Below are 16,403 nucleotides of genomic sequence, written 5' to 3' on the forward strand. Positions count from 1 at the left end.
GATCCATTCCAGAACCACCCAAACACACCCACAGACACCCACTCCCTCCAGCCCAGGTGGTTGTGGGCATCTGGACCCTGGTTCTTCCCCTCAGCCTCCCTGCCTTGATTGGTTAAGTGATCTCAGAACTGCCATGGCTCCTCAGGCGTAGCCCAGGTGCCCAAGTGGTCTTCTAGCTTTGCTCCTGCAGGTTTCTTCCTAGAAGGCCCTTTTTCAGGACTGGAAGAGCTGGGGTGCTGACTGGGCCAGATGGGGGTTCTTTCCTGAGTTGGTGATGCCTCTTCCTTTAGGCCCCATCCCAATTTCTGGGGCAGGTGCAGTTATCCTACTTCTGTCAGTGTGACACTACATATGCCCTGTGACGGATCTGGCACCTAGACTCTCACCAAGAAAACCAGGGTGCCCATCCCCCACTGAGTTGTCCTGGCACAGCTCGGCCGTTGGAGGAAGACAGCACCTTCCGGGCTGACGAACCTGAGATTGAGCCTGAAATCTTGCATTCTCAGATTGGACAGTCCTGGAGGCACCGCCCCGGGGCCCGCCAGAGTCTGCAGCCTGTGGCCTCAAGACTCTCCTTGGAGTGTCAGCCGCTCTGTGGACTTGTGTTCACTGTTGCATCCTGCCCCCCCCCACCTCCTTCCCCAAAACAGGATTCATCAGGAAACATTGCCAGCCCCAGTGTGCCCTGCAGCTGGGTAGAGTGCTTGGACCCAGGAGGGCATCTTCTTAAGGCCTGGAGCCTCTTCCCCAGGACTTTGGATGGTAGCCCATTTCTGGCAACCTAAGAGGTCCTTCCTGCAGGAAGTGGCCCTACAAACCTCCAATGTCACTAACCTGTAGCTCAATGTCATCAGGTCTTCAAGTTGCCATCTAAAGAAGAGACTGCAGCCTGGATAAGGCATTGGAGGCAGGTCTTTTGATCCAAGCCTGCCTGGTTCCTCACTGTCCTTGGTCCTTCTAAAGGTAGAGATGGCTACCTTCCCAGGAACTGAGTGTCTTAGTAAGAGGGTCCGAGGGCCCTCCCCTCAGGCTCACCTGCCAGAGCAACGTGCACGTGTCCCAGTCATGGTATAGGTGGAGGTGGTGTGCACACAGGTTTGGTTCCTTCTCCCTGGGACCCACAGAGCTGGACCCACATTTCTGTCTGGCAAGTGGGGCTGCTCTGGGTCCCAGGACCTGTGTCTCCAAGGTGAGGAGAGTCTGTTGCAGGCTTCATATATCCCCACCAGCCTCCAAGCTCCCTTGAACCAGTCCAGAAATCCATGAGGCAGAGAGCTTGCCAGCTCAGTACGTGGCAGATAAGGAGAAAGGAAACAGGAAGAGAGGAAGGAAGGGCAAGAAAGGGGCTGGGACAACAGTCCACTGGTGGGAGCCCACTCTCCTGCCCACATCTCGGCCCCTCAGCAGCCATCTCTGTCCTGGGTGCCCTGTCCCCTTGGACAAGCCTCCTGCCTTTATCTGGCCCACACCCATCAACTTCCTGTCCCCGCCCAATGACAAGACAACCTTTTCCATGACATGGTCTTTGTGGGGTGACGTTGGGGGCCACCAAAGAGGCAGAGGGCAGGAAAGGGTTGAGGCCAGGCCTAGAGATTGGAGGAAGGGCACTGCCTGGAGTCCCCAGGCCCACCTAAATGTGGACAGAGTGCATAAACAAACTTACCAGTCAGAGAGGGTTCTGGGACATAGGAGCCAAAAAGAATACTGCTCTTGCCTTGAAGACTAGGACACCGAGCCCCTCCATTGCGGGCAGGCATTGGGCTGCACCTCTCCAGGTCCTGGGGCCAGGGCCTCCCCAAGTCCAGGCCCCCTCCCTTGTCCAGTCCCTGTCCTAAAATCCAGGTCCCACCTTACCCTTGGTCATGAAGGAGGAGGTCCTAGGCTGCTAGGGGAAGGTCTCTGGACCACAGGGGCACCAGTCAGGGGCCAGGGGCACTCCCTTGGGCTTCCCCACAGGGAAGACACCTCTGCTGCCCCAGGCCCATCAGATTAACTCCCAGAACTTCATCTGACATGAGGCAAGTAAAGTGCATTACAGGTAGCTTTTTATTATCAAAATAAGTTAACATCTGGGCATCTTGCAAACTTAGCCCAGGGAGCAGGAGGATGCCAGGATGGATTCAGAGTGAAAAGGGTGCCGCAGGCCACTAACTCGTAGATGCTGTTTCCTCCTCGTCACTGCCGTCAGGGACAGCATCTGTCCCAAAGTACCGGTCACCGAAGTTCCCTGCAGAAGGAGCCGGCCATGTGAACTCACAAAATCCCTCCAGGGCTTCCCAGCCTGGGGTTCCTCCTAGCCTGGATGCTCTCACTTTGGGGCCCCTGACCTCAGCTCCTTCCTGAACAGGGAGCCTCACCAATGCCTGGGATGATGCGGAAAAGGTCATTGACACGTTTGTCCACTGCAGTGGTAATGATCTTCACCCGTGGGAAGGCATAGGCCACTGAGTGTACACCCATCTCGGCCATGAGTAGTGACAGCAGGAAGATCTTGTCCTCAGGCACATCGTGGTCCTTGGAGACAGGGAGGTGAGCCATAAGGCCCCTCACTCCCACTGGCCACCAGCCCACCCGAGACCCACTCACTCACCAGGAGCACACGCACAGCCATCATGGCTGCCGCACCCGTGGATACGGTGCAGTCCATCAGGATCACATGGTCATCACTGATGTCCTTGGGCAACCGCAAGTAGTGCAGCTGGAGGCAATGAAACTGTGGGTCAAGTCCCATCCTCCTAGACCTCAGGCTTCAGAGACCTCATTCCCACTGCCTCCTACATACCAGCCTGCCAGCTCCGCCCCCGCCTGGGCCACTCCTGCCCCATCTGCCAAACTCAGACTGTCCCTGCCCTATCCCCCAAGCCTTAGGCCAGCCCTGCCCCATGCTCCAGCCTCAGGGGTCCCCATCCTGTCCCTGTCCCCCTTTGCCCACCTCAGGTTCCCCAGTGAACTGGTTGGTCTGGATGAGGATTGTGCCAATGCGCACATCTTTACACACAGCCCGCAGCGCCGGCTCCATGGTCTCACCCGCACGCAGGATGGACACACCGGTGATCTGGTGGAGGATGGTCAGCGCGGGAGGTCAGTAATCTAGGTGTCGTGATAGGGCAGGGGACCAATGATGACTGAGGTCAGCAATCAGGTGGGGACTGGCGGTCTGCACCACAGAGATGGCCCTCACTGACCCACATGCACCTGCTTCCCCACACGCACCTGCTTCCCCGCGTAGCACTTGCCCGAGTAGTCCTGGCCCTGCGGGGTCTGCACAACACACTCCTGCATACAAAGCAGAGGGGGTGGGTGCATGTGAGCAGCAGGAGCCCTGCTCCCCCCACCACGCTCACCCCTCCACCTCGTGAGCATGGGCACCTGGAAGGGCAGGAAGGACAGGGCGTGCTCAATGAGCAGACGCATCAGCCTCTTGGAGTAGAAGATGAACTCATCACGGCTGGTTTCCTTGTCCCTACAGGCAGGTGGACAACTTGAGCCAGCGTGGGAGACGGGCCACCCTACCTGAAGCCCCAGGTGGGCCCTCACCTGATGATGGTGTGCATGCCCCGCACCTGTGGTGTGCTCTTGAGAACGCTCAGTGTCCGTGGCAGAGGGTGGCACTGGTGTGCAGAGGCCAGCGCAGCCCTAGGGTCACAAATGACCAACTGGGGACACTCAAGGTATCTCCTCCCCAAACCCTTGGGAGCCGCAGGCCCTCCCTCTCCCATGTGTTATGTGAGGCAAGTGGGCACAGGCTTGGCCCAAGGCAAGTGTGCAGGGTGCACCCATAGCTGATCTAGGGTCCCCCATGTATCCCGTGAGGACAAAGGTCAAAGCACACAGCCCAGAGCAGAGCAGCTGACCACTGGGTAGGAAGCAGAGGAGCCCACCAGGAGGAAGCTGCAGGAGAGGTGGAAGGGGCAGGGTCACAGGTGTGCAGGACGCTCACAAGAGCTCACGGACCACAAGGCTCAGCCAGAGAACAAGTGGCCCCAAGCCCCAAGCAGGTGATAAGGGCTGTGCCCACAGACAACTCCCTCCCCCCTCCTGGGGCTTCCTGGAGCCCAACCCAAGGCAGAGAGACAGAGGTCTGCTGACCAGGAAAGCAGGCTGGGGACACCTGCAAGGCCCATGAGGCCAGGCAGGGCTGCTGGGCAGTGCTGGCCAGGGCAGGAGGAGGGCAGCAGGCACAGGGCAGGTGGGCATGCATGGAGGGGCTGCCACACTCGGGGCCAGCAGGCAGCACTGAAGGCCAGACCACACTGTCCTCACATATCCCAACGCAGCTTCCTCTGCTCGCCACGAGGTGACGGTCGGGGAGGGGGCAGGCAGGAGGCACAGAAAAAGGAAGAGAACAGAGAAATGGCCTCTCAGTGAGGGGCCTGCAGGCGGCAAGGAGGGAAACTCAAGCCTTTGCTTTCTTTGAGCAGAATGGCAGCTGGCCCGGGTGGCCAGGGCCTGGCCCACTTCCTGGGTCTGAACAAGGGCGGAAGGTGTGGGCGGTGGCCTCTGGCGGCCTCTCAGCTTTGACACCCTAGAGACTCTTCCCTCAGAAAAAAAGACTGAGGTGACCTCAAGGTGGAAACCACTACCGGACAGGGGAGCGTGTGCCAACAGGAAGCAGTGCGCATGCTGCTGCAGCAGGTGCCAGTGGCAGGGCCGGGCTCTCGGACTGGGTGTGAGGCTGGCAGAGTAGGGCCTGGATGTGGGGAGCCCCTTGCTCCTGGAGCCGCCTTGCTGTCCTCTCATCCTCCAGTGAGGCCTGTGGGGCACTTGTGGCTCCAGCTAAGCCCAGGAGGAGGCCCAGTGCTCGCCTGGCTGCTAGGAGCACGGCAGAGGCCCCATCCTGTGGAGACCACTGCCCTGCTCCACCTGGCTCCACCCGGCTGCTGGGAAGGTGCGGGGAGACTTACCTGACACTGAGTTCACGCTGTGGCAGCAACAACGGGAGACACAAGGGAATGAGTGTTGTGTCAGCGACAGCGGCACCGGCTCAGCATTAGGTCAACGCAGCACAATGCCCTCACCCCCACCCCTAGGGGACAGACACCCACACCTGAAATGGGACCCTGAGCTGGGGGCACAGGAAGGGAGTGAGGATTGCTGAGGGGGTGAGGGACTGGCGTGAGACACTCCAGCCGGGGTGAGGACCAGCCAGTACCAGGTTCACCACAGAACCACCCAGGTGACCCCATCACCCGAGAGACTGAGAGGTATCAAAGTGCCCTGTCCAGGTGAGCTGGGATCAGCTGGGGCCAGGTGCCCACACATCATGTTCTCCAGGAACCAACACAGAGGGTAAGAGGCTGTGTGGAAGCCCCAAGGCCAGGGTCACTCCCTAGGCCCGCACAGGCCACAACGCGCTCAGGCTGTGGGGAGGGTGGTGCTAGGCAGGGCAGCTGGAGAGAGGGAGGGAGCTCTCGGGGACAGCACTTACCTCCTCCAACTGGCTGTGCACATGCTGCACTATCAGGTCAATGGCCACTGTGTTTCCACTCCCTGGAGGGACAGGGAGCAGAGCTGGTGGGGGCCCAGGGTGGGAAGGAGAGCTGAGGAAGTGGAGGGCCAGGCGGGTTGTGGATCCCTGGGTGGTGGAGGGGACCCATGGTGGGGCTATGTTGTGCACACCGGCTCTCCCTGTGGCAGCGGCCTAACTCACCTCTGGGCACCACAATGTCGGCCAGGCGCATGGTGGGCTGGATGTACTGGTCGAAGGCAGGCTTCACGAACTTGTTGTACTGCTTGATGACGCCCTCGATGTCCCGGCCCCGCTCGGTGATGTCTCGGCGGAGACGGCGCACCAGCCTGATGTCTGAGTCTGTGTCCACAAAGATCTTCATGTCCAGGAGCTAGGGAAGGTGGGACATCAAGGAGGTGTCCCATGTGGGCTACATGTCAGAGGGGCCAGGGAATGCTGAAGTGGCATGAGGATGGTCAGCATTCGAGTTCCAACATGGAGGAGCCCCTTGATCCCATCTCTCCAATCCTGGACCCCTGCACCTTGCCCACCTGCCATGGCCCCGACACATGCACCTCCATAACCCCTATATGCTCACACTTCATTATTCCCCAGAACTCCCACCTCCCTTACCTCTAACCCCCAGCACCCATCTCCCTCTGCCTCTAACTTCCAGCATCTCACCTCCCCCACTTCTAACCCACAGCACCCCATCTGCCCTGCACCTCACCTCTGGGACCCACCTCCCCTGTCCCTCACGTCCACCCCCCAACCCTGCCCTTCTTCTCCACTCCCACCTCCCCTGTACCTCATCTCCAGCACCCAAGCCCCTGCTCCTCCCCTCCCTCACAATGCCCTCCCCCTCATCTCTACCACCTACCCACCCCTGCCCCTCCCCTCCAGTTCCTACTTTCAGTACCCACCCACCCCATCCTCACCTCCAGCATTCACCCCCACCCCTCACCTCCAAGTGCCCAACCCCCACCCCCACCCTCACCTCCAGCAGTGTCTTGTCTGCAAAGGCCATGATACCCTCAAAGATGATGACATTGGCACCGTAGAGAGTTTTCTGAAAGCAGCCCTGAGGTCAGAGTTCTGCAGGACTATAGCCAGTGATGGGCATGCCCGCCCCCGCCCGCCTGGCCCTGACCACCAGCGGTGTTGACGCACCCAGTCCTTCTTGCGGCTGTGGGTGGTGAAGTCATAGATGGGCACCTTGACACTCTTGCCCTGCTTCAGCTTCTTGAGGGTGGCAACAATGAGATCGAAGTCGAAGGCATCAGGGTGATCAAAGTTGAAGTTGTTGTGGGCAGCCTGCTCCTGCTGCTGCCTGGTCAGCACCTGCCAGAGCGGATAGCATGCTGGTCTCCCAGGGTGACCTCCTAACTGGCAATGGGTACATGAGCATCTGAGGTCTGGGGCCTGTGCCTCTCCTTGTAGAAAGAACTCACGGACAGAGCCTGAAGCCTTACCTTATAGAAGGAGTCCATGGACAGCAGCACTACCCAGGGTACATCAAGGGCCTCAATGATCATTCGGGCCACAGTGGTCTTTCCTGAGGCACTGCCACCACCCAGGCCTGCAGAAGGCAAAGGTACCATGAGTCTGAGCTGTGCAGGCACAGCTGGACAATGCCCAGTGGCTGCCCAGCTCACCAATGACAAAGGCCTCCTTGGACTGTGTGCCATGCTCATTGTACCAAGGTGGTCGCCCCGCTGTGTAGATGGTTCGCTTGCTGGTCCGCAGCAGGGGGGGCTCAGACTTGCACTGGCTTGTGGTACGCTTCCGGGGTGAGCGTCCTGTGCCTACAGCCGGGAGGAGCCGATCCAGAGACTCTGCATTGCTGCTGTGGGGACGGTGTAGAAGCTCAAGAGCAGGCTCCAAAACTGAGGGCAGTAACCAGGGACTGTGGGAGGAGGGGATCTCAAGTGCCACCAAAGACCTACACTTACCTCAGGACACTGGATTCTGCCACTCCCCCCTCACTGAGAACACCTACCCTGGGACCCTGGATTCTGTCACTCTCCCCACCACCCTAGAACCTACCCCAGGACACTAGATTCTGTCACACGCACCCTCACTGAGAGGCTGCCTACTTTAATGTTCTGCTACATCTCCCAGAAGTGAAGGCAGAAGAGAAGAGCTGACAGCCTAGAGACGTGTCCTATTTCTTTAAGACCAGACTGGAGATGGTCCAAATGTATCCATGAACAGCACGTATGCAGGAAAACGTATGTGTGAGATACATGTGTGTGGGGAGACACAGAAAGTACACATGTGAGAAAACATGTGTGAGCTGTGTTCATGTACATAAGCACACCAAATGTAAGAATGTGTGTGCACGCCCACAGGAGCGAACATGTGTGCCACATCCATGCTTACGAACATGCACTGTCATGATGTATGTACACATGTGAGACCATGTGTAAGAAAACTGTGAGAGGTTGTGTACACACACTTCTAAACAAACACATGGATACTTGAGTTGAGCGAATGTGCCTGAGATCATACATGTGTGCTAGCTTGCTGTGGGAGGAGGACATGAAGGAGGCCGTGGCAGTCGGTGTAACCAGGAGCAGAATTCCACTCTTGCTGGTGATAAAGCACTGCCCATCCGGGGAATAAGGACAACAGATGCCTCCTTTCCTCCTTGGTGGCATGGAGCAGTAGGCAAGCCTCAAAGATGCCACCTCGGAGGCCCAGGGACACCAATTAGGCAGCATGGACCGCTGGCAACAGCCACACGTACAGAGCTGAGCACAGACAATGCCAATGGGGTGCTGGGACGGCCAGGTGAGGTACATCCTGCACACTATGAAGGGCAGAGGTGGAGGACAGAGCACTTGAGCCCTTCTCCATCCTGTCTCAAGGGGCCCTGGAAAGAAGGTGAGCAAGATCATGGCTTCACATAGTGAGCACACTTTGTGCTGGGAGGTGCTGGACAAGCCCAGCTGCTGGAAGATCCTGGACGACATCCCTGGACTGGACAACACTCCATGCTGGGAGGTTCTGAAAGGCACCCCTGTGCTAGACAGCACCCCTGTGCTGGACAAAACCCACACTGGGAGGTTCTGGATAACCCCAAGGCTTGGGTCAGCTCTCAGTGCCACCCAGCCTCAGTGGCCAAGAGAAGTCTAGCACCTTCCCAGGCCCACAACGAGCCCTTGCTCTCTGTCCAGCCGCCTTCAAGTCATACAAGGAAAGCACATACAGGAAACAGTGAGGGCCACACGGCCCTGCTCTTGGGCACTGGCTACAGCCAGCAGGCTCCCTCAAGAGCAGTTCAGGCCGTGACACACAGGCCGGAGACGGCTTGCCAAGATCCACCCACCCGTGCCGGAGCAGCGTCAGCAGCACCTGTAGCCAAGCCCAGCCCTCGCCCGTGTGGCCTCAGTCCATTTGGGGCCCGCAAAGCCAAGCCTCTCTGGGTCCCCTGGGCGTGATGGCTGTATGAAGACCTCCCCACCCTGTTTCCCTCAGACAAAGATGTTTCTGGCCACAAAAAATTTGACTGTGACCCAAAGAACAGTGCTTCAAGCAGGGCTCCCAAGGGGCTGTCCTGTTTGTTTCCTGATTTCCATGGACACGCGACAAGGCTGAGCCAGGGCGGCTACCAGCACAGCCTTGGGCCAGACTCACCTGCCCTCTGCTCCAAGGGTCCAGCACCCCGAGATCCTGATGCTGGGGTAAGCTGGGGGGCTGCTCATGGCTGAGTAGGTGGGAGCTCCAGGTGCAAAGCTCCTGAGGTGGGTGTGCTGGCAGCCCAGGTGCCAGCAGGGGTGGCACTCAGGAGCTCCGGCCACCTGGACTACCCTCCCTGGGGGATGCTATGGGGTGGCCATGCAGTGGGCGGGGGCCTGGGCAAGGAGAGGCCGGCATCAGTCTAAGAGGATCACAGGATGCAGGTATTAATAATAGCACGGCTATGCTGTGGCATCAGCCTCCTGCTCGGCCCAGAGCTTACTGAAGGCTCCTGCCCCCAGTTCCAGACACTGGGCCTGGGCCTGCAGAACCTTCATGGGCACCCTTGACCCAGGGCAGTGCTGAAGCTGTACAGCCCAAAGTGCCTCCTCGGCACAAACAAATCTGAAACCCGACACAAGGCAGCGTCTAAGAATAACTGCTCTTCTCTGTCCCCACGAGGGCCCCAGCTCCACCCCTCAGCCACCAAGCACTCTGCCAGCAGTCACTCCCCTCCCCACAGCCACCTCCCAATCCTGCCGGCCGGAGAGGGAACAGGTCATGAGATCACTGGGCCTCAGCAAAGGCTAGTGGTGAGATGTGCATCAGATGCAAAAGGCTTTACGGGGATTTTTACCAGTGACCCTGGGCCCCCATCTGTGTAGTTTTCTTCATGGAGGAGCCGACAGGGCTCAGGGAAAGTAGAAAAGGGTGTGGGGTTCACAGACCTGAAGGAGGCTCACATCACGACCCTGAGAAGCAGGCTCACACAAAGTTGTTTCATAAAGTCAATAAAGGTTTCACACACATCTGTTGGCATTCCCACATCCATAAGGAAAGATTCCACACCTGAAGTGGAACCACACACCTGAGCTGAAGCTCATACTCCTGTGTGGATATACACAGGTAAGGGAGGCTCACACATCTGTGGCCTCAGGGTGGGGCAGTGTCACACACCTGATGCTGATTCACACAACTTAGTGGTTCATACACCTGAGGCAGGTTCACAACTCCAACAGGAAATTCACCTATCAGGTTTGTGCACACCTAAGGTGCACTACCACATACTTGAAAGGATTCACACACTTGAGGGACTCCCTCCCAGGAGCAGTGGCAGCTTTACCCTCAGGTAACTGGAGCTGTACCAGCCTGCCTACCTGCACAGCAGAAGTACTTCTCTCCTGATAGGATCCAGGACAGAGAGAGCATACCCTATTTGGGAATGCAGAGCTGAGCCCTGCAAGGGTGCAGAATGGGGATCTCAGGGTCTGGCTGCCAGCAGGGATTAGAGACACTCATGGGACGAGCCCAACAGGCTGGAGCTGGGAGAAGACAGGTGCAAGCTGACAGCTGTTGACACAGCCCTGCCCACAGCCCTCTGCAGCCCTCTGCTGCCTGCCTCATCCCTCCAGGCAGCTAGCCCCACAAACCAGACACTCATCCTGTAGTGTGTCAAGAAGAGTAGAGCCCTTGGTCGGCTATGACCACTGGAGCTAGACAGTTATGGAAAAGCTGCCTTTCAGGTGAGCAGGGCTGTTGAGATAGATGCAGCTGAATGCACAACCTGTCCTATGCTTTGTCCTGTGCCAATCTGACTCAGCTAGCTCTCCTCCACCAAGCTGCTGCGCACCTGCCTCAGAAACCCCCCTCAACCCCATCGCTGGGTCCTGAAGCTCAGATGCACACCTGCAGTGACAAGCCTGTGGGCAGTGTGGCCGGAATGACAGGCAACCCTGAGGAAGTGCTGTGGTGCCAGCATTCAACTGTCAGAGGCCAGAACCTGGGAGATGTACCTCATGGGAGAGGCAGGGACCAAGTACTTGACAGTGCGCTGCTGTCACCCAAAACAGTCTTATTTGCTTGGCTGCCTAGCTTGCTGGACCATGCTCCCATCATGCAGCCCCTCACCCTTAGCCATGTGATGGATCAAGACAGGAAGAAGGGGGCTATCCCCATGGGGTCTGGCACCAGCTCTGGAGCTGGATGCAGTGTCGGCAATGCGGGAATGGAGAATGGCACCCAGAGGCACCAAAGGACTGAAACAGTGCAAGGATGATCACCCCTGAGGGCCTCTCCCACACATCCTAGGATGAGCTCCCCGTCTGTCCACCCACCCAGGAGATGCCTGAATCATCTCTCAGGTCTCTGGAGAGCCCTGGTAAGGGGTGAGACTGGACAGTCTTGTCCTCTTGCCTACATGCTGAGGGTCCACAGTAAACAGTGGGCAAGGCAGACAGAGGACACCACTTGAAGGCTGACTGTTGTGTGGTCAGAGAGACCATTCAGGGAGAGTGGTCACTCTGGACAGAGGGCCAGCAGTGCAGGGGGCTGGCTGGGTGGAATACAGAAAGCACTGAGAGCAGGAATGGCAGGAGAAAAACTGCATAAAACCCCAAGCCTGCCCCAAAAAGGAGTGAGAACAGTGTCCACCTCCTCAGGCCAAGAGCCCCATGTGACCCAACAGAGCTGGGTGAGCTGAGCAGAGTACTCACTGGGTCTCCTCTTTTTTTTTTTAATCGTGGGCTAATTAGTTTACAAAGAGTTGAGGTGGCAAACTTGGTTCCTGTCCAACCTAAACCAGTCTCCACTGTCAAAGTGTGCAAGAGGCTGTTGTGTCCAGCAACAGGCTCTTCACCTAGGGTGACTACCTGCCAGGACACTGGAGCTGGAACCCTTGGTGCTTGGGAAAGGCTCTCATCAAGCAGTGGTCCAGAGAACTGTGCCTGATGACTACCTCTCTGAGTCCTGTCCTGGTCAGTGTGGCAGACCAGGTACACAGGGTGGCAGCCTTGAACATAGGTGTTTGAGCAGGGCAGCTACCAAAGCCAGGTGGTTTTCCTTGCAATTCCACTCTACACCGAGAGGGGCCACTGCAGATTTGAAGCGAGGAGGAAGGCCCAGGTTCTGCCAGCCTCTGCCCTCTCATGGCCCAGATTCAAAGGCTCCAGCCCAGGCCACTCCCTCCTGACCACTTCGTGGACTGGGGCAGCACCAGAACTCCTGGGTCAGAATGTTCCTCTCTGACTATACTCCACAAGTCCCTGAACACTTTCTCTGAAGTCTAGTAAAGCTGGATAGGGCTTGCATCCTCTGGCCCCTCTCTCAGGTGACGTAGTTACAGGCACCAAGTGCAAATCTACCCAGAAGCAGCGTGGGTTGGACCCTTGCCACCTCAGGAGCTTCCAGACTCCAGGTCAGTGGTTCTGAGGATGGAATGTCTGTAGACACCTGGGGCCTGGGTGATGCTTCCTCACTGTCAGAAGCCCTGCCTGTGGCCAAAGCCTGCTACACGTGCATTTGTGACACCACTATGTACAGCACGTACTCCTGAATCCAGTGTGTGCGCACGCACATGTGCGTGTCTGACACTGCTGAGTGCATGTGTGTACCACCGTTTTGTGTGCAGCGCGTGTGTATGTACAGGTGTGCATTTGGTACCATTGTGTTTACGCGTGTTTGCACATTCTTCACTACTGAGAGCGCATATGCGTTTGACAACCCCTGTGTATATGTACATATGCACGTGATGTCTGACACTGCTCTATGCGTGCGCATGTGTGCACGCGCTGACATCACCACGTGCCCACAAGGGAATAAAGTCCTGCACCCTCCCCCAGTGCCTCAGAAATGGAGTCTGAGGAAGGGGGAGAGTCAGGCTAGGGCTGTGCACGGCCTGGCCGCGGGACAAGGACCCCAGGCCGGACTGCAGCTGCCATGGGCCTCCCCGCCCCTCTTCCCGCTCCCACACGTGCGCCCCTCCCCGTCTCACTCAAACCACCTCTCCGCCTACCGGTCCTCGCACGCAGTCTCGCTCTTCTCCTCTGGCCCATCAGGCGGCTCTCCAGCTGCAGTAGGGGGCAAAGGCGAGGGGGTGGTGGCTGCGGAGACCGGGGGTGCATCCATGGAAGTGGGGTATCGTGGCGGCCGGAGGCCTGACCGGGCTCGGGGCCGCTCGCAAAGGCCGCCGGGAACTGTAGTTCGAGGCAGCACGCACAGGCTGCTGGGAGCTGTAGTTTAAGGCCAGCCGTGCCATATCCCTCCCTTTCCCTCTCCCTGCACTGGGGTCTGTCTTGAAAGCCACCTGCAGGTGCTGTCGTGCTTCGCGGGCTCTGCAGCTTTGTCACCCGGGAAGCCGCACACTCTCCCACCGCCCACCTTACCACAAACTCAGCCACACAAAATCCTGCAAAAAAAAAATCAATAAACATTTATTTGATACATTTTTAATACATACAATTGATGGCCCGCCCCCACCTCCGGAGAGAGGGACAAGGCAGGCATTGGACCAGGGACAGATGGTCACAAAGTGGGCAGCGCCCGAGCTCACCATCAAAACATCTTGCAAATAAACACTTTGTAGATAGAATATATATGTGTATATATATATGGTTACAAGTGATGGCGGGAACCTCTTTCAAAATGCACTTATATACTGAGAACTGGCCTTTTAAAACCCAAAGTACAGAACACGTGACCACCAGGCAGGAGAGGAGGCTGTCTGGCCCTCTGCATCCCGGCCTCCGGTGCATCAGGGGCTGGCAGACCGCGCTGGGGCAGCCACACTGCAGAGGCTGAGGGTCTGGCCAGCAGTGGCCAAAGGTCACACCAGGAGGCACCGTCCTCTGCCTCTGACAGCAAATAAAGTGCATCCTATTGTGTGTCAGCCCCTCAAAGCAGCCCTTCCTGTTCTCAGGGCACCAGGTGGGCTGGGCCGGAGGTAGATCTGCAGAAAAGGACCCAATGGCCATCTCTTCACCAGGGGGCTTGAACTTTGGGCACGGGCTATACGCCACACACCCTAGAGCAGAGGGCTTCACCAGGCTGCAGCCCCCATATGTTAATGCCAGGGTGGGAGGTGGGTAATAAAGGCTGCCCAGAGGTGTCTCCTTCCCCAGCAGGGTTTACAGATCGCGACCAGCCAGTCATCCTGAGTTCCAGGCTAGGCCGAGGGAGGGGGAAGAGGAAAGCAGAGAAGGGACCCAACTCGACAGCCATGTGCAGCAGCAGCCCCCACCCCTACCTGGAGAAGAGAGTTAAAGTGCTAAACCTCAGGTTCCCAGGACCCTCCTCTACTAGCAGGTCCAGGGACTGCAGGAGTTTCCTATAAACTCAGCCCCAGCTAGGCCAGGGACCTTTCTCCGTCCCCCAAGGGCCACGTACATGGAGAAACTGGAGCTTCCCTTCCTTTGGCCATAGGTGACACTCCAGCTACAGGTAACATCCATAGAACCTACTCCCTCCACTTCTGGTCAGCTCCCTCCCTCTGGGTGCCTACCTATCTCCATTCCCCTGCAGCTCTCAGACCAGGAGCACAGCACAGTCCTGGGCCCCAGGGCTGCCACAGCCTCACCAAGCACCCTTCCCACCTTCACATGTACAGCCATCTCTTTATCAGATCAAGGGGTGTGTGTGTGTGTGTGTGTGTGTGTGTGTGTGTGGAGGAGGGATTCTGTGTCCATGCCCCCATCTCCAAATCTCAAGCCAATGCCTTGAGATCAGAGGAATTCAGAAAGGAAACACAGATGACCCCAAGCAAAAGAGCTTTCCTGGAACCCACCCCAAGGCCCAGCTTCCAGTCCATTTTCTCTAGGTGCCTGGGAACTCATGATAGGAACTGGGGGCCAGCAGAGCCGAGTCAGCACCACCTTCCTGAGCAGAGGTCCACAGAACAGAGGAACCCTAACGCCAGAGGGCAATGCCCTGCCTGGCCCACAGGGGCCCCAGACTCACATCGGCACCAGGAAACCCTTAGCACCAAAAATGTCAGATTGTTGTGAATTTTCATATAAAAAACAGAATTAAAAAAAGGTTGTTACTTGTCACAGCAACAAAACTGGCATCCACTACACCCAGGAAACACACACAGGGCAACTATCAAAATTCACATCATCTAGAATTGGTGAGGCCAAGCCCTCAGCTCATCTCTCTCTACCCCTAGCGGAGGGGGAATGTCCTCCTGCAAGCAAACCGGGAGGACTGGGAGGAAGCACTGAGACTGGCTGGCCACATCCTGCAGTGCCCTGGCCTCCCTGCTGGATGCAGGCAACCTCCAGTCCATCCCATCATTGGAGCCCCAACGGGATTGAGGATGAAGTCCTGCCTCAGCCACCAACTTGGGATTATACAAGCCAAGCCCTGTGCCCTTGCTGGTCTTCTGTATCAAATGGCTACACTGCCAGAAGCAGAGGCAGGTAAAAAGCCCAGGAGAGGTGCCCCAGGGCTGGACCAGGGGTTAGACCAGCCACCAGGAAAGGTACCTTCCCATAGAGATGCCTCCTCAGGCATTGGGCTCACTACCTAACCCCCAGCCACACTTGTTTGTGGACCCCCACCTCTTCCCAGCTCCAGGACCCCAGAGCTCCATCAGGCTACACTTGCCTTGGCCACTGGCTTCAGCAAGGTTCAAGGGCAAGGCAGAGCAAGCTCCACAGTCATTCACCCCTTTGGGGGCCCCAGGCCATGAAGCTTTGCTCTTCCACCAAACAGGGAGAACTTTTGGGGATACCTGGGTGAGCCTCCACTGTGAGGCCACCTCTCCACCACAGGGAGCCAGGCCAGTAGAGTGAAGCTGAGGAGGGGTTGTAGGGCAGCAAGGACAGAAGGCAGCTGGAGAGGTAGAGAGAGCAAAGGCAGAGGACCAGAGGCACAGGGCAGGGACAGCCTGGCAGGCGGAGGGCAGGCACAGGCCTTCCTGGGAGGTAGCTGGGGTGTTGGAGTTCCAGTGTTGGGTGGGAGTGAGTTACTGGGACAGTGGTTGCTGAGACTGGAGGTCCTCACTAGCCAAGAACCTGGGCCATTAAGGACTCTGGGCCATAGTGGGGGAGCCACTGGACCACAGACGGAGCTCAGGGGAAAGGAAGGGACCCAGGGTCACATCAGACAGGCATGGTGCTCAGGTGGCAAGGGCCCAGGTTTGCTGCCACCTGCCTGCTCCGTGGCCCGACTCATGGTGCTTTGGATGCAGGTGCTGCCCCTCCTCTGGCCCCAGGAGCTACTGACAGGGGCCTTCGGAGGGAGGCAGGTCCTCTCTCTGGACTATTGCACTTCCATGGTCACCTCTGCTTCTGCCCAGTGAGGCCCACTGCCAGCTCAATGGTCTGCAGCAAGGGTGGGCACGTCCCGGAGGGGAGAAACTGGTTAGCCCTGACCCACTGGACAGATGGAGGGGATAGAGGACAAGCGGGGCAGGAGGAAGCTGGAGTTGCCACCCCTCTGAATGGACAGCACAGGGGACAACCTAAGGGCCAGACCCAGTGACCTGCCACCACCAAGC

At 57.8% G+C, this 16,403-nt stretch overlaps 1 protein-coding gene across 1 annotated transcript; it reads right to left on the reverse strand.

The window, feature by feature from the left end:
• Positions 1-2,141: 2,141 nt before the first annotated feature.
• On the reverse strand, positions 2,142-9,156 carry UCKL1 (uridine-cytidine kinase 1-like 1). Its single transcript, XM_006896903.1, has 15 exons — positions 9,089-9,156; positions 7,105-7,295; positions 6,922-7,028; positions 6,620-6,790; positions 6,447-6,518; positions 5,651-5,840; positions 5,429-5,490; positions 4,905-4,921; positions 3,538-3,636; positions 3,370-3,463; positions 3,214-3,276; positions 2,933-3,055; positions 2,591-2,698; positions 2,358-2,514; positions 2,142-2,227 (listed from the first exon to the last, which is right to left on the reverse strand). Exons 1-15 carry the CDS (start codon positions 9,154-9,156, stop codon positions 2,148-2,150), a joined length of 1,602 nt encoding a protein of 533 aa, XP_006896965.1. The 3' UTR covers positions 2,142-2,147.
• Between the last annotated feature and the right edge of the window lie 7,247 nt (positions 9,157-16,403).

The sequence above is a fragment of the Elephantulus edwardii genome, unplaced genomic scaffold (assembly GCF_000299155.1).
Source record: "Elephantulus edwardii isolate Elephantulus edwardi_28Jun2011 unplaced genomic scaffold, EleEdw1.0 scaffold00193, whole genome shotgun sequence".
Classification (NCBI taxonomy): Eukaryota; Metazoa; Chordata; class Mammalia; order Macroscelidea; family Macroscelididae; genus Elephantulus; species Elephantulus edwardii.